We start from the raw sequence: 18,384 nt of genomic DNA, 5'->3' as shown, positions 1-18,384 counted from the left end.
TAGACCAAGACCAGAGGAGAGAGGAGAGGAAGGAGGGAGAGAGAGTTTAGGATGTGAGGGAAGGGGAGGGAAGAAGGGGGTAGGCAAGTTTTTTTTTTTTTTAACAGAGCAAGAAAGGAAGGAAGCACACCAGGCTTAGAGAAAGTCAGAATTTTACAAGTAAACTGACAAAACATATCAACCAGAGAGAAAGATGCAAATTAAGCCTGCACTAATGTTAGTAAACACATTGAGACTGAACTCTGTATATTACACAGCAAGATGGCATTTCTTTTTATGCATTTTGATCAAATGATGCTGAGTAAACATGATCATCCTCAAACCTAGTACTCCTTCATGGGGATTTGAAGGGAAACAGAGCTTCAGAACTCAAAGATCTCAGAGGGCTAACTACTAGGTGGGAAGTTCAAATCTTTGGAAAGTGGTGAAAACCACAGAACATAGAAAGCTTTTCAGTTAAAACACATCAGCTGGAGGCAGAAGGGATAAGACTACTGCGACTTTTCTTGGTACTAAGTCACTGCTATATTAAGAAACCTGATCCAGTAGAATGAATGCACAACAGGGAAACCAATTCAATTTCAGCTCCAAGAACTTCTACATATATCTTCAACAGGTGACTTATTTTTGGATTGGTCCCTATCAACGGACATTGTTTACTTTGGATGAGAGACCATCTCAGGATACTAAGCTACAAAGAAATATCCTCGGGGGGGGGAGGGGGGTGTCTACCAGTGTTTCTGAAGAGTGAAGTTATGCAACCAGAGGATTTTCACCCAGAAGCTATGAAGAAAAAAGATCAAGGCCCAAACAGTACCCATAAGCTAATAATAAGGAGTCTAAGTTACTAACTTCACTGTCAGTCTGTTTCTACAATACTACAATCACTGAGCATGCATTTATTTTGAAAGTTACTGTGGTTAAAGCTATATTTTATGGCTGGGCGCCAGAGGCACATACATGCCTGTCATCCTAGCTACTCAGGAGGCTGAGATCAGAGAGTCGTGGTTCAAAGCCAGCCCAGGCAGGAAAGTCTGTGAGACTCTTATCTCTAATAAACCACTCAGAAAACTGGAAGGGGCGCTGTAGCTCAACTGGTAGAGCACTTGTCTTGAGCTGAAGAGTTGGGGGACCACGCCTAGACCTAGAGCTCAAGGCCCACGACTGAAAAAAAAAAAAAAAAGCTTTATTTTATGTTTATAAGAAATCCTCCTGGTGGGGCTGGGAAAGTGGCTCAGTGGTAGAGCGCTTGCCTTGCATGCCTGAGGCCCTGGGTTCGATTCCTCAGCACCACATAAGCAAAAAGAAAAAAGCCGGAAGTGGCGCTGTGGCTCAAGTGGTAGAGCGCTAGCATTGAGCTGAAGAGCTGAGGGACAGCGCCCAGGCCCAGAGTTCAGGCCCCACAACTGGACCCCCCCCCCAAAAAAAAAAGAAATCCTCCTGGGGCTGGGAAGGTGGCTCAGTGGTAGAGTGCTTGCCTTGCATGCCTGAGGCCCTGGGTTCGATTCCTCAGCACCACATAAGCAAAAAGAAAAAAGCTGGAAGTGGCGCTGTGGCTCAAGTGGTAGAGCGCTCGCCTTGAGCTGAAGAGCTGAGGGACAGAGCCCAGGCCTAGAGTTCAGGCCCCATGACTGGACCAAAAAAAAAAAAAATCCTCCTGAGGTGTACAATAAAAAACAAATGCTTTCTTTTAGGGTTTTATGTGTAACAATTCAATCATCTTCTTTTATTTAGACTAAATGTGCTAGGAAATAAATTTTGATAATGATGAGTCCAGTGATTACTACTAACAGAGGATCAAAGGTTGTGAGTGGTAGGAGGAGAAAGTTAACCTACCTGCACAGCAAAATTCCTAGGTAGCCAAAACACTTGTGGTTCCCTCTGTTATCTCTGGCTTTCCTCTGGCAGCATCTAATGCTTTTGCAACCCAAATTACTGCTCTTTGAACTAGAATGACTCCTAAGCCTAAAAATTTCTAAATTCAACCCTCTACTATTCAAATTAAGCCGAGCCATAAGCACCTGGAGTAACCTGAAATGACCAGTAGATGACTAGAAAGATGATGCTTATAAGGTATTTTAAAGAGTTCTAATGTAAAGCAGTCTTAAAAAGGATGAAAAAAATAAATATGATGAGTAACTTCTATTGTGTTCAAAGTAAACATATGGGTATATGAGTCAGTTGTAAAGCACTTCCCTAACATGCAAGAAAGAGACTGGGTTCCATCCCTAACAATGAAAAGCAAGCATACAGTCTCACTCATTCTAATGCACTCTTGAGTTTAAGCAAATACACAAGGTTGATGTAAACCAAAGCATAAAACAATTTTAAGAATGAAACTGGGAGACAGTGAAGAATGGCTGGCATGGTTCCAAAAGAAATGTACTCATTACCTGACTTACGAAACTGTAACTCCTCTGTATATCACTTTTATAATAATAAAAATAATGACAGCAGCAAGTGGATGATTTTCCAATTTACATACTTCCCAGTATTTTCAAACTTTGTCCTGGCAAAAGGAATTCATCAAGATGTAATATATAAATCCAGTACTATTTATTTACAATAGCATACTACAATGTTATAAAATCACACACAAAAAAATTGAGAATTCACTAAAAATGACATACCTTCCCTCCCTGAAAAATAATATATACAATATTAAGAAAGTCTGTCCTGAAAAAGAAAAGAGAGATGGTAACCAATCTCTTCTGGATAAATTTATCTCCTCTCTTTCAATCTTTCTCTCTCTTTTTTTTAATCATGTTATCTTAATTGGGTCTAGCTGTCATGTGAAATCATTGAACTTAAAGTTGTACTCAATGGTCATTAACATTTGAGGCTTGATGGCTGATCATTCTACCTCCAAACACTTTCTCCTCCCTGCTTTCTTACACCACGTATTCATTTTCCTTCTGTCTCATTGATGGGTTCCCCTAACATAAACTTAAATGCTAGCGTCCACACTCCATCCTGGGCCTCTTCTCACTAAACCTTTGCTTTCTAGGTGCACTTACCACTGAGCTATACCCCTCAGTTAATACCTTCCTTGAGCACACACTACACAAGGCTTCTACTTCTCTGTAAACTATTATCATCTAACCAATAGCAAAACCGCAACAGGTCCAGGTATTCTAACCTCATCTCCACTGCCAGCACCTAAAGCCTTACTACCAACAAGAAAATACTCTCCCCCCACCACTAGTGCCTTCCTCACAGCTATTTTCCTTACAACAGGAAGGGTGAGAAAAGCCTTTAAAATCACTGAGTCACCACTAGCTTAGCTCTTCACTTCTACCTAAATGGCTTACTGTTGACTGTTGTTAGAATTTCTGTACAGTGGTTTACATGTCACTTCTACCTAAATGGCTTACTGTTGACTGTTGTTAGAATGTCTGTACAGTGGGCTGGGAAGGTGGCTCAGTGGTAGAGCGCTTGCCTTGCATGCCTGAGGCCCTGGGTTTGATTCCTCAGCACCACATAAGAAAAAAGCCGGAAGTGGCGCTGTGGCTCAAGTGGTAGAGCGCTAGCCTTGAGCTGAAGAGCTGAGAGACAGCGCCCAGGCCCAGAGTTCAGGCCCCACAACCGGACCCAAAAAAAAAGAATGTCTGTACAGTGGTTTACATGATCCATGTCACCCAGTTCCCCACCTCCCTCCATCTACTAATTATTCACCATCACCATACTCCATTATTTTCTTGCCAACTAGCCATCAAAACTTGTACTGCTCCTTTTATCTGCTGTCTGTACTGCCTACTATCACTCAAGTTTCACAAGACAGAGGCTAGCTTTGTTGCCCTCACCTATAGGGTACCTCATTCACAGCACACAATACTATTTCAAATGACTAGGATCTGATTTACTCATGCTGCTGTTACTATGCACAACACTGCTTCCTGATCATCATTCCGATTTTTCTCCAGGTAAGATCATCCTTCCTCAGCTACAATTACTGTTTGAAAATGTGCTTCACTGACTTCTCTGTAGAATTTACTAGGGGGACCCATCCCACATCAATTTGCCATCAATTAAAATAAATACAAATGCCTCAGGTCCTGACAGTGCATATAATGACCATCATTTCAATGCTAGCAGAAACTCTTTGACACCTCTTCATTGATTATTACTATTTTAAAACTTAGAACTGACATAGGTCAATCTGAACAAGTCCAGATGTGACACCTCTGGCAAATCTCTGGATGTTATGAAGAGCTAAATAATACCAGCTCCTTTTCTTTGCCCTGCTATTTCATTGTCACATTCAGGTCAGCATGTTCTTTGACAAGCAGACAGAATTCAGTTGTTAACGACTCTATTAAAAAAAGTATTAGTGAATAGTATGCTGCTTCAGTAGCAAAACCTGGTAACAGCTCTATAGTCTCCATATGAACCTGTGTAGTGATAAAAGCAATCCACCACCTGCATACATGCTTCAAGAAAAGACCAATTAGTATGGGCAGTTCTGGATTATGGTCCTCAAAGACTTTAATGAGCTTTCAGTCCATGGAACAGGTTGCCAGAGGACCTGTAGCATAGTTTGACCCCTGATACTAGGTCTTGTGCTCCTCTTGAAAGCATGGCTAAGAATGGGCCTATGAAAACTTGTCCCATTTCACTGGTGACAAGGAATGTGTCAGATATCTCAAGCAGGTGCCAACATTTCTAATACAACCAACTATTTGGAATAGCTTCAGGATTTGAGAAAGCATCTTTGGAAGCCCAATCACTAAATACATTTAGTACCCTTAGAACCAGGCCCACTTGTTGGCACATGGTAACTTCATAAAGCCTTAACCTGTGAGGCAGAGCTATAACTTCTTTGCTATCTCATTTCAGGTTAGCCTTTGGCACTGCTCACATCTTCTGTATTACTCTGACTCCAGCTTCTGTGTAATTCCCGGAGGGTCCAGATTGCCAAACTGTTTGGGTGCCAATTCAGAAAGACTGTCAGCCATGTTCCCAGGCATTTCCCAATTATATTCTGAAGAGGGTAATGAAGAGGTTTCATTAAACCATCACACCTAAATTACATTTTCATATATGTGTTTTAATTTGACAAATCTGTATTGCTTATCCTTTCTTGGGCATTACAGGAATGAAAAGATATTAATCCCTGTTTTTATGGAGCTTAGTCTACTGAGAGAGTATAAACGGGAGACAGATGCTGCTTCTTTGAATTCTACGGAATGAACTAGTGTTTCTCAAGCACCAAAAAATATTTCTAAGTCAGATGTAGTGGTGCATACCTGTAATCCCAGTATTTGGGAGGCTGAAGGATTTTCGTTTCTGACCAGACTCTGGCTACATAAGTTCAAGACCAGTCTGGGCTACACAGCAAATTGTCTCAATATCCTGCCCAAGACAACTTCTGATCTTGCAGAAAACTATCACTCCATCAAAACTTCAGGCTACCAGCCTTTCTAAATACTATGGTGGAAGTGGTGCTGTGGCTGAAAGTGGTGGAGTGCTAACCCTGAGTGGAAAAAGCTCAGGGACAGTGCCCTGGCCCCGAGTTCAAGCCCATGGTCGAAAAAAAAAAAAACAAGACTGCACTTGGGGCCTCAGTTTCACCTGCTCCACAACTGTGTTTAAAAACACTACATCTGGGTGACATTGTCCAAAAGGAAATGCACTCAATATATGACTTATGAAATGGCAACCCCTCTGTACATCACCTTTACATTTTTCATTTTTTATTTTATTTATTTATTTTGGGTCCAGTCGTGGAGCCTGAACTCTGGGCCTGGGCGCTGTCCCTCAGCTCTTCAGCTCAAGGCTAGTGCTCTACCACCTGAGCCACAGCGCCACTTCTGGCTTTTTTCTTTTTGCTTATGTGGTGCTGAGGAATCGAACCCAGGGCCTCAGGCATGCAAGGCAAGCGCTCTACCACTGAGCCACTTTCCCAGCCCACCTTTACATTTTTTAAAGAAAAATAATACCGCTATATCTCTCCCTCCCTTGCTTTTTCATCCTCTTCCTCTGTTCACTTTTCCTCTAGTGTACAGGCTTATTCCTCTGTTTTCACACTGTAGCCTTCTAAGAAATTTCCTTAATTTCCCTGCTAGTGCTTTTACAAGCTGTGCTTACTCAATTTCTACTTCTTTTTCTGTGTCCCTTTCCCTTACCCATTGTTCATTTGTGACAGCTCTCAATTCTTCTTCCTCCTTTTCCTCTTATTGTCGTTTTGGAGACAAGGTTTCACTGAGTAGAGCTTTGTGAGTGCTGAGGCTGTCAGGTGGACTACCATACACAATTCCCTTGGGCAATCTCAAGCATTTTATATCACAAACACTTGCAAATCTAACATGGACTTCCATGGCCAATCCCAGGCCCAACCCTGCTCAGATTCAATGCCTACAAACACATGGAAGCATAATGATGCCTACAGCCACAGCCACAGGGTCCTACAAAATAAGCACATAAACAAAGCAACACCAATGGCGAAATGTTAAGTTGAAGAAACAAGGGTAAGGAGTGCTCACTGTTTCAAACTAAAAAGCTGGGAAAACATAGAGAGCCAGACAAAAATCTGAATTCTGAGTAACATTACATCACTACATGAGAGGTTGATTCATAAAGGTATCCATTAAGTAAAATCAGTCCCCTTGCCTTTTAGGGAATTTAGGGTTGACTTAATTTGTCTAATCTTACTTAAAAGCAGGCAGATGTGAGAGTTCACTGATTTGGTGAATAATGAACTCAATACAGGATCAAACTGCAAGTATTTGCTGAGGGCCTACCCAAGTGGCAGCAACATACTAAGCACTGCATATGGTCAACGAAGCACATGCTCCTGGGGGAAAGGATCCCTGCCTCCCCCATGCATGTTCATTTTCCTGAAGCACCCACTTCTCCGATGGCAGCTTACCTTCCCCCAAACCCAGAAGAACCTCTGGTCCCTTCCCAAGCTCTCCTCACTAATTCAGCAGCCAAGTGCCCTGGGTCTACTGCCTCTGCTCCCTTCTCTCCCACTTGCATGAGGACTACCTGCATACTGCAGCCATCTCCAAGCTTTCCACTTTCTACCCAGCTCTGCTCAATCCTTACTTAGACTCGATCCAGGGATGCAGTCCTGGGTGAACGAACTTTAGCTTAAGCTCAAAAAAGTTTCAGTGATTCTCCGGTGTCCACAGAATGAAAGTAGCCTGAGATAGGAATACCACGTTTTATCTCTTACTGTCATCCTTATTATATTCTCCCATTTGTTTCTTCCTGGTCAGCCAAAGGTTTATTGATTGTCCAACTGTCAGCCCTATGTTCTGTCTTTGCTGACCTGGTTTCCTCTACTTAACTTCTCGCCTCCTCTGTGGAGCCTGATTAACTAAGTGCTCCCACACGACCCTTCATACCCAGGTCAAAGTAATCTCTCAACCTTTCTGTCACTCACATTTGTTATTTTCCGAAAATACTGGTATTTCCAAGTATAATCCCATTACTCAAAAGACTGAGGCAGGAGGATCACAAGTATAAGGCCACACTGAGCTACAAAGCATGACCTATCTCAAAAAAGCTCTTATGGCTCATGCCTGTAATCTCTGCTACTCAAGAAGCTCAGATCTGAGGATCACAGTTCAAAGCCAGGAGGGCAGGAAAATGCACGAGAGTCTTATCACCAATTAACTACCAGAAAACTGAAAGAAGGCTATGGCTCAAGTGGTAGAGCGCTTGCCTTAAGCTGAAAAACTCAGAGACAGTGCCCAGGCCCAGAGTTCAAGCCCCATGGTTGGCAAAAAACAACAACAACAACAACCACCAAACCCTGAGAAGTTTACTCTTATTACAAATGCATCCACTAAATAAAATCTGAAGTTTAAATTATTTACTTGGGCAAAATATGCCAACTGTGATAAACATACAATTCTACACACATTTATGTCTAGTTATATAGCTGGAACTAGTCAGCTCAGCAAAGCTTGAGCTGTGGCCCATAGTTCACCAGCTATAATTTGACAATTCATGATAGAAGAAGCTTTAGGAAATCAGTACAGCAGTTAAGATGGTATTATTTTCCAAAAGAAGAAAGCCAAATGGTAGAAAAAAAGCCCAACTAAATATATAGAGTTGCAAGACTATTTCATTCATTCATATGTATATACACAGAGATAATATATACATATACCTAAAAGTTCAGATACTAAACATTTTTTTTTTACTTATATAGCAATATAAAGTAATATAAAAATATCTGAGCCAGGTGATGCAGACTCATGGCTATAATCCTACCTGTTTAGGAAGCAGCTAAGAAAAGGAGGATCAAGGTTCAAGACCACTATGGGCAGGAAAGTTCAAGAGATCCCTTCTTAACCCACAGCTGGATGCAACAGCACAGGACTGTCATCTTCAGTTCCAAGGAAAGCTGAGATCTAGGAGATCTCAGCCAACCTAAGCAAGAAAGTCCTCAAGACTCCATTCAACAGAGGGAAGATGGATGTGGGGGCATGCACCTGTCATCTCAGCTACAGTAAGGAAATCAAAGATAGGAGGATTGGGGTCCAGGCATGTGTCCAGGCAGAAAGTGAACTCCCATTTCAAAATTTACCAGTGCAAAAATGGCTGGAGGTATGGCTCAGTGATAACAGCACCTGCCTCGCAAGCTTGAATCCCTGAGTTTGAACTCCAGTACATCAAAATAAAACAAAACATAAACATAAACAAACAAAAAACAACCTGACAATACTTTTGTCCTGGTCATTAAGTATAATCTGCATACATTTGACCTAACAAAAATCTACTCAATATAATACAACCTGATGAATAATGTAAGTTTTGAAGTTCAATAACTTCAAATTTAAGTACTTTTTGTCATTTGTTAACATTAGTGAACACAAGCAATGTATCATCCTTCAAGAGCAGTAATTCTGCTAGGCACTGGTGGCTCACACCTGTAATCCTAGCTACTCAGGAGGCTGAGAACTGAGGATCATGGTTCAAAGCCAGGCCAGGCAGGAAAGTCCATGAGACTCTTATCTCCAATTAACTACCAGAAAACTGGAAGTGGTGCTATGGCTCAAGTGGTAGACCACTAGCTTTGAGCTGAAGACCTCAGGGACAGCTTCCAGGCCCAGAGTTTAAGCCTCACAACCAACAACAACAACAAGTAGTAATTCTCCTGATTTACAATAACTGAGTACTAGAAAGATACTATGTGCCACAGGCTATGTTTTAAGTAATGTGCTTAAATTTAAAACTATACAATGAATACTGATTGGCTATCAGCAATCACTGGATAGAAGGAACAGTGTTCACTAACTGAAGAAAGTTCTGGGAACAGTAAAAAAACATATTCTAAGATACACTGAGTAGAAAACCAATTCTTTTGTCTCATTCAAAATATAATAATATTAGCAGGGCACTGGCTGTTCACATCTGTAATCCTAGCTACTCAGGAGGCTGAGATATGAGAATCACAGTTCAAAGCCAGCCCAGACAGGAAAGTCCCTGACACTCTTATCGCCAATTAACCATGAGAAAACTGGAAGTGGTGCTGTGGCTGAAGTGGTAGAGCGCTTGCCTTGAGCTGAAAGCTGAGGGACAGTGCCCATACCCAGAGTTCAAGCCTCACGAATGACAAAATAGCAATAGTAATAGTAATAATAATAATAATAATACTGGTGGGATTACAATTTCAACAGGAACCAAACTTCTGAGTTCTCATGTTGAGGCTAACTTATGAAAAACTTTTTGAAAACACAAGGACTTAAATATATCATTTAATTCACATATTTTAATTGAGGCTAACGTCAGAAAGTATGACTAAGGAAAATTATCCTTTTCCATCTCCAACAATAAAGTACATTAACATGTTAAATAGTTAAATCCTGTAAGTGTACTAGCAGAAAACATAAAACCAAGTTCAAGTAAGAGAGCTAAATATCAGGACACCAAGATAACACAAGTAAGGTACTCAAAAGTAGAAAATTTAGTTTATATTACTGAAAAGACCCCTATGGACAGAAAATAGAGCAGTCATTATTTATGAAGAACAATGCCACATATATTCTCTTACAAAATAAATATGCCTGATATCTGCTCTGAAATCACAGTTTCCCGAAACCGTTAAGTATGAGGGGGAATGGGGGGGGGGTCTTCCCACCACCAACCACCCAAGAGCCATCCAATGGAAACTTCCCAGACCACAGGTATTGGTTTCACCTTGAAGAATTAATTAATTAGAAGGGCTTTCCAAAGATTGAAAATTCCACAAGCATCAGAAACAAAAATCTCTCAGATATGAATTTAGCTAAAATGATGGGAAACTCAAGTGTACTCATCCTGTTGTTACAAAATGATTAATCCCATGAAAATCTTCCAATTGTTTATATTTTTAAATTTGACAGTACTTATTCACAAGAAAGCCATCTATGTGTTTTAATAAATGATTCATTTTCAAACTATGCATTATCACTTGAGCAGCCAAAGCTGCTCACAAGAGATACGCAGGACAGCCAGGAACGCGACAGGAGTAGTAACTCCACAGCACAGATCTGTCATGGGGATTCCACACAAACAACCAGGGAGCTGTTAATATTTCTCCACTTTTTCCACCATCTGAGAAGATTCTGATAAGCTATGAAGAAACTCCTCCAGAGTGATTAAATGGTTCAGTTACAAACTACACCTTTAAGAGCATTTCAAACTCAAAATGACTTTCATCACAGAAACAGGGCAAAACTGTCACCAAAGAGCATTTCACAACTGATCAACACCAAGAACAGATGTGTCCAAAACAAACACAAAAGCTTGCATTTAATCCATTCATCACAGTAGAAAACTGAGTGGCGATAAGCAAAACATTTTATTAGCTTCCAATCTGAACATGTCCACTATCCACCTTAAATTTTGCATAGGGTCACTAGGTACTTTCTGTTAATTTCTATTCCTACTTATAAATTCACCAACACTGATGAAATCTCACGTGCAACTCATATACCAATCCTGAGAGGCTTAGTTAATTATGTTTGTGTGTGTTTATCTGGTAACCCTGTGGAGCCAGGACTCTCACTACTTGATCCATGCTCCTTGTACTTTTTTGCCTCATTTTTTGAATAGTCATTCATTTTTGCCTGAATGTGGTACGCCCACTCAGGTATGCGTAGGGGATGGGATGACAGGCATACACCACCTCCACCAGCTATTGAGATGATGTTTCCTGAAACTTCTGTGCTGGCTTGCCTGCAACCTCGATCCTCCCCATCTCCACCTCCCAGGCAGCTGGGGTTATAGGCATGAGCCATGGTGCCAACTCTGTATTTAATTATGAAACTATAAGAGTTAATAGAACTGAACAGTGAGTCTCCCTTAAACGGTTCCATGTCTTAAGTCCTTTGTCTCATTATTGCTATTTCATATAAGATAGTAAAGTCATCAAGTTTTCTTTCCACCTTGACTCAATAGTAGCAAAATGCTATTTTAAATGAAGTTCAATGACCAACAAACGCTTTAAAAGCTGGTTTCCAATTGTGTTGCAAGTGAAACACACACCTATATTTACAGTCTGAATGAGGCAATATCAAGGAAAAATACCACCATGTAAGATTTTAAATCTATAATTTAAAACAAAATCCTTTTTTATCAAGCCACAAATTATTTCCTGAATCACTGTGCCAAAAGTCCAATACAAAATTACACACATGGAATAAGTTGGGGGATCCAATGTTTGATTTATCTAATTCTATGTTCTACAAGCTTAATGGGGCTTGAATAAGAGATTACTACAGCAAAGCATTTCTCTAAACCAAGATGTATCTGAGTACCAAACAGGTTTTACATTGCCTTTAGATAACGTATCAATGGTCCACTGGACAATGGTGCTCCTTTAAATTGACTTTGCCGTTTTGTTTCACGTACATGGGTCCACTCCAAACAAATATTCTCTGTGACATACTTATTTGTTTTTATGCCAGACCTGGGGCTTGAACTCAGGGCCTGGATGCTGTCCCTGAGTGTCTGCTCAAGGTTAGCACTCCACCACCATTTGAGCCACACAGCTCCACTTCAGGCATTTTGGTGATTAACTGGAAGTAAGAGTGTCAGGGCCTTTCCTACCAGGCCTGCCTTCCAGCCTTGAGCTGCAGACCTCAGCCTCCTGAGTAGGCATGAGCCAGGAAAGCACAGTTCAACACTTGTCAAAGGTTCAGCAAACCATCCCACAAAAACTCGAATCATCAGAAATTCTAGCTGCAACTCGAGGTCAGGACCACCGAAAAAAGCATTGACCAGAGAAGCACAATGCCAGGAAGAAAACTCAGGGGAGGAGGGGGGAAAGAGGGTAAAGAATTCAAAAGAAAAGGCTCTGACACAGGGCGCTCACCTGCAGTTGGGCGGCGGGTCTAAAGTGATGTCTGCCAGTTCCTTCTGAATCCTGGAGGGGGGAGACAAGCACAGGGGCATTAGTGGGTGAGGACTGTGGCCTCCCACCTGCAGGGGCGGGGCACAGGCCTGGGCGTGCCTGCGAGGCCTCCTCCCACCCCTGCTCCCCCCTCCGGGCCTGGCAGCCTGCGGGGCTGGGGATGGGGGGAGGCATAGGCCAGGGGCCCTGTGCATGCTGAAGTTGCGGGTGGAGGGGGCAGGGATGCCCACTGGGCCTCAGCCTCTGCACGCAGCTCAGCCCTGCACCAGCCCCTGAGCCTTCGGCGCCCTCTCCCCTGTCCCCCCCACCCCAGCTTCCACCTGCTGCCCCTTCCCGCCCCACTGTGGGTCACAGCCACCCCCACTTCACAAAGAGCCCATCCCCCGCCCCTGGGCCGAGGCCAGAGGCCATTGGCCACCAGTTCACACCAGGCCTTAGTCTTCTGCTTACCTAGGCGCTCAGAGCATCAATTATTGGGCAAACTCCACCTTCTACTTTTAAAAACCTGTTCTCCCATCATAGCCCTACGGGGTTACAACTTTAAAACCTCACCGAAGTGGCACAGTGTAGTAAAACCCAGAACAATGTGGGTGACAAGATGTGTTTTTCTCTTTGCAAATGTTTTCCCAGGGTAGGTCACTTATATGTAAAGAAGTTAAAAGCCCTTATCTTCTAAGTAAAAAGAAATGAAGTGTGATGGGTGGGGAAGTTCTTTAAACTTTCCTATTGAAAGACATTTCTTGGGGTCTACAAATCTGGGCAGCTTTCAGATAGGGTATGTTCCATCTCTACTGACAGTGATTGACAGCAGTGTCCAGCTCAGTTCTACTGCTAACCAATAAGCATTTCTGTTCTGAGACTCCTAGGATGTTAGACTACGAGTTTAGAACCCTGGTTTCCTGATTCATTAAGAATCTCTTGGATGTTTTTGTACTGTGTCTTAGGATCTATGCACATGCAAACATTTCCTCCCGAGGCATTATTACTTCTTTAATGCCTAAAAATTGTATTACCACAGTGCTTTACCTACTGCAGTTGCACCATTTCCAAAAAATTGGCTAAGGAGTTGCAAGAGGACCTCCCAGGTAGGTGTGTGTGTGTGTGTGTGTGTGCAAGAGGACCTCCCAGGTAGGTGTGTGTGTGTGTGTGTGTGTGTGTGTGTGTGTGTGTGTGTGTGTAGAGTGGGGAGAGTTCTTCAACTTCAGCCCACTCTCCCTGGGGGCTCTCCCTCTGCTTTCCAATGTACACTGAGAATCAGACAGTCTGCCAACTCAGGTTTACTTCCTTTTCCTTCCATCTCCTGGTAGATGTGTCCCCTCCAGTACTATGGGCAATAGCACTGGAATCAGTAGCCTTCACAGATCCACCTCTACAGGATCCCACTAACATCAATTTAGCCTTACACTTTCCTGGCTACACTAGCCTCTACTTTGTGCCTTTTGAATATTAACCTTATTCCTTTATCACAAACAGCTGCCCTTTAAGCAGGACATTCAGGGATCAAAATTCACTGCACCAAAAAGCAGAAGCAACAACAACAACCAAAAAAACCCATGATGTTAATTTTATAGGTAAAATTACTATTCATGGCCTCCTACCGTTCATTTTCTACACCTACCATCTCTTTCCCAGGCATTTCCAAGTAAGTTTTTAATTTCCTTAGGATAAATGGACAAATTGTATCTAAGGAAAAAAAAATCAGTAATTTACTGATGAAAAGCAAATTACTTTTGACTTGATCCCTTTCTCCTGAGATGCATTTGGGCATACCAGGGAGATAGCCAGCAAAATATAGAAATACGAATGACTTAATGCAAAGAGCCTGCAGTGGGGCAGAGCAGGCCAACAGCTGAGTAAGGACCGGGAGCTTCTAAGTTTGGGGGAGGGCAGACTGTTAAGGAAGAGCCCATCCAGAGTGGACAGGGTAAATGCCAGCTTTTGGGGGAGCCACATAGGGCTATATCCAAGAACAGTTAAGACTCTTGAGAGGCTCATACGTAATCAAACCGACTCTCTGCTATTTGTCTCAAGACCTCCACACTATTTAAAACAAGCTAAAATCAGCTGAGTGAGTGATGATGGTTGAGGCCTGAAGATCACAGTTCGAAGCTAGCTGGGCAGATACATCCAAGAGATTTGATCTCCAATTAACTAGCAAAAAGCTGAAAGTGGAGGTGTGGCTCAAGTGATAGAATACCAGTATAGAGTGGAAAAACCAAGCAAGAATGCAAGGTCTTAAGTTCAAGCCCCAGTATAAACATTTATTTTTTTTAAAAAAGGCCAGGCACTGGTGGCTCACGCCTGTAATCCTAGCTATACAGGAGGTTGAGATCTGAGGATTGCAATTCAAAGCCAGCCCAGGCAGAAAAGTCCATGAGACTCTTACCTCTAGAAAAAGCCAGAAGTGGCACAGAGGCTCAAATGGTAGAGCACTAACCTTGAGCCCAAAGAGGCTCAGGGACAGCTCCCAGGCCCAGAATTCAAGCAGCAGGAGGGGGGGGGGGGGAGCTACAGTCACTATTATGAACCAAGGTTCTATCACCAAAACAGTTTGCCAACCTTTCCAATTTCAAATCAAAGTGTGGACTTTGATAGCTGACAGTCTCAAACTCCTAACTCCAAAGCAGAGAGATCTAAAGCCTACTGTTTCATTTTCTTTTAAATTCTTTTCAGAATGGAACCCTACATATCCCACCATTTGGGTGCTTTACTATCTTCCTGGCTGGTCTGTTTAAGGTTTAACAACTCTCTGACTGAGAACAGAATTTATGCAAAGGTGGTTAGGGTTCCCCAGGAATCTAATATGGATTATTTGAAGGGTCATGGGGCTAAGACAATGAAAAAGGTAAGAAGTAGCTCCCTCCTGAGAAGAGGAAAAGAAAAAAGGAAAAGCTACTGCTTGAATTTAGTTGGGGGAAAAAAAAACCAACAGTGAAGTAACATTTTACCTCAGAGCAAACAACAGTGGCATCTGTGGGTAATCCTAGATGAGTAGGGTTGTGGTTCTGGTAAAGGCCACCAAATCAAAAAGTTGGCAGTGGCACCATTTCTAGTCACCCCAGATACAGGAAGTATAAATAACAGGATCATGGTCCAAGTCAGCTGGGGCAAAAAAGACAAGGCCTTATTTTTTTTTTTAATAACTGGAATAAAAAGGTGTGGGGGCATCAAGCAAAAGGTGACAGATAAAGCAAATAACAAGGCCCTAAGTTCAAACTCAAAAAGGAAGAAGACGAAGATGAAGAAGGAGGAGGAAGAGGAGAAGAAAAACAAAATGGAAGAAAAAAAATCTGAACACAGGCAAGCACAAGTTCTTAAACAGAACAAGAGACCCCATAACACACACACACAACAACAACAACTGTAATAACCATTTTGCAATTATTCATTTGCCTTCACTCTCCAAATCAGAAACAGCTCTTTAAATCCCATCAGAAAATGCCTCCTACTAAATATTTGACTCACTGGTGTGAATTACTTATTCCTTATGCAGTTGGTGAAGAGAGCTCTATTCAAAAGAGATCATCCGGCAACAGGTGAAAAGCAAGAAAGATGGTCACAGAATTCATTTCGCCAGAGCTGTCTAGGAAGGTATCTCTGATTATTTAGGGGGATGTCAGCCTTGGGGAGGGTCATAGATTCCTGATTCCTAGGAATCAACCTTGAATCTGTAATCTGATGGGGCGAGGGGAGATGGGGGGGGGGGTGTATCACTAAATAAGGATTCGCACAAACTTCAGCAAGACCTGGACCAGACAAGTCACAACTACAGCCAAGTGGACGAAGACTAAACTATAAAACAAAAGCAGCAATCGAGAAAATAGGATTCCCACGGCTCCCTTTTCGTTCTTGGGAGCAAAGTATGAGGAGCATGTCAGCCACCCTCAGTGGGGTGGGGGTGGGGGTGGGTGGCTGGCCAGGCCGAAGGCATGCAGGGGGGAGGTGGGAAGAAGAATGGGGTACCTCTTGGCGCTGGTGGAGAGGAGCTTGGAGTTTTTGCTCATGCTGACTTTACTCTCCTTCTTCTTGGGGGTGTTTGTTTCTTTCTCGGTTTGCTGGTTGGAGGACGAAGATGAGGAGGAGCTGGTGCTGGCCCTCGAATCGTCATCCGACATAGCGAACCCCCCACCCCACCCCGCAAACGGCCCCTGCAGGGGGAGATGGGGGGAAACAAAACAGAAAGCCAGCCCATGCGGGCGCTGTCAGGCGGCCCTCCGCGCGGGCTCCGCGCCCCGGGCCCGCCGCCGGCTTGTTTATTCAGGGGCCCGGGGCGGGGGGGGGGGGGGGATCCGTGGGGACCGGGGTCCCTGCCGGCCCGGAGGGAGCCCCGAGGAGGCGGGACAGGGCCGGGCGCCCCGCGGGGGGGGGGACGGGAGTCCCGGCGGCCTGGGGCTGGGTTTTGTCTGCCACCGTGGGGGGGGGGGGGTCGCGGGGCCCGGAGTCCTGGCGAGGCTGGGGGGGAGGAGGGCGGGCGAGCGGAGTTTGGCGGGGTCGGGGAGAGCGGAGGGGCGGGGAGGGGTGAGAGAGGAAGCCGAGGCGGGGGGCCGGAGGCGGGGAGCGGGGCCCGGTGGGGGCGGGGAGGGCGGCGGGGGCCCGGGCGTCCAGGCCCAGGCCCGCCCGCGGCCCCTCGGGGACGGCCGGCCGGGGACGCGGGGTCCCAGCACCCGCCGGGCGCCACCGCGGACGGCTGGGATGCGGGCTGGGGGGGGGGGGGAGGCTCGGCCTCCGCCGCCGAGGAACAACAATGCGCCCGGCGGGCCCCGAGGGGTGAACCCCGCGGGCCCCCGCCCCGGGTGTGTGGGGGGAGAAACCGGGGCTCCCCGCTCCCCCCGCACCCCGCGCAGGCCCGGCAGGAGGACCCGAGGGGGCTCCCGGGCGGTGCTGACAGTTCGGGCCCCGGCGCCCCCCCCCCCGCAGGCGGCCACGCACCCCACGCGGCCCGGGGTCCCGCCCATCCCCCCCGCGGGCCCCGCACCCCCGGGGCGCCCCGGCCCCCCCCCCCCGCCGCCGTCGCCGGCCCCGGGGCCCGCGGCCCGGCGGCACAGGTCGCGGAGGCGGCGGGGGTGTCCCCGGGCCCGGCGGCGCGGCCGGGGGGCGGCGGGCGGCGGGGGGATCCCCGTACCTCTCTTTGTGTCTGGCTCCTCCGGGCCGCCGCGGCGGCTGCTGCTGCGGCTGCGGCTGGGCCTGGCCACTCGTGTCTCTCTTTCTCTCTCTCCCCTCTCCTCTCCTCTCTCTCTCTCTCTCTCTCTCACTGGGAGAGAGAGGCGGAAGTGCAGCAACAGCAACTATTAAACAGGCAATGGCTTCCCCCAGCCACACACGCTCCGCACTCCTCCTCCTCCCCCTCCGCCTCCCTCCTCTTCCTCGCTCCCCTCCCCCACGCGGCCCGCTCCCTGCCCCCACCTGCCCTCCCCCTCCGCCGCCGCACCTGGGGAGGGGGGCCCCGCCGGCAGGACCGGGGAAAGCCCGGTCCCCCCGCCCGCACCCCCAGCCCCGCGCCTCCCCCTGCGCTCGGGAGCGGGCCCGGGGTGAGAATTTTCCCTTTAGTGGTTTGAGGATCTGGGTTTCAGGGCTCCCCAAAGGAAGCGGGGGCTGGGGAGGGGACACGATCCTAACTACGTGGAATTGGGGGTCACCCAAAGGAGGGGACGCAGAGGGATGGTCATCTGGTGACCAGGACTTTGTACTGGAGAATGCTTCTAAAAGGTGTGTGTGTGAGAGAGAGAGAGAGAGAGAGACAGACAGAGAGAGACTGAGAGGGGGGGGGAGAATCTCCCATAACTGGGGTGCCTTCGGACTGACACTTACTCCCCCCCCCCCCCCCCCCCCGACAACTCACCTGCTAGGGGCAGAGGTCATACCCCTAACCTTTCTATTCAGGGCCGAGACACGTGCAGTTTTACAATATGGGATTGTCTATTCACTTCAAAAAAAAAAATCCAAAGTGATGTTTTATAACAAGTGATAGAAAGGATCTGGTGACAGGTAAAGCTGTCGTGTCGGGAGACTTGCAAATGTGAAGAAATCACTGGGAC

The 18,384-nt window shown here is 45.6% G+C and overlaps 1 protein-coding gene across 2 annotated transcripts in view; it reads right to left on the bottom strand.

Annotated features, from left to right (window-relative positions):
• The window catches only part of LOC122108131 (ubiquitin-conjugating enzyme E2 E1), a 58,984-nt gene extending 41,291 nt beyond the window's left edge, over positions 1-17,693 (bottom strand). Inside the window, exons 1-3 of one of the 2 annotated variants that reach the window (XM_042680105.1) lie at positions 17,472-17,693; positions 16,313-16,497; positions 12,311-12,361 (exon numbers count right to left, since the gene is read on the bottom strand). In XM_042680105.1, coding sequence (XP_042536039.1) covers positions 12,311-12,361; positions 16,313-16,464 — 203 coding nt within the window. In that variant the 5' untranslated portion in view covers positions 16,465-16,497; positions 17,472-17,693. The remainder of the gene's footprint in view (positions 1-12,310; positions 12,362-16,312; positions 16,498-17,471) is intronic. The other variant, XM_042680106.1, reaches the window with a different exon arrangement.
• Between the last annotated feature and the right edge of the window lie 691 nt (positions 17,694-18,384).

The sequence above is a fragment of the Dipodomys spectabilis genome, unplaced genomic scaffold (assembly GCF_019054845.1).
Source record: "Dipodomys spectabilis isolate Male_0828 unplaced genomic scaffold, ASM1905484v1 ptg000054l, whole genome shotgun sequence".
NCBI classification, from domain to species: domain Eukaryota; kingdom Metazoa; phylum Chordata; class Mammalia; order Rodentia; family Heteromyidae; genus Dipodomys; species Dipodomys spectabilis.
This window is presented reverse-complemented; position numbering and strand designations above follow the sequence as displayed.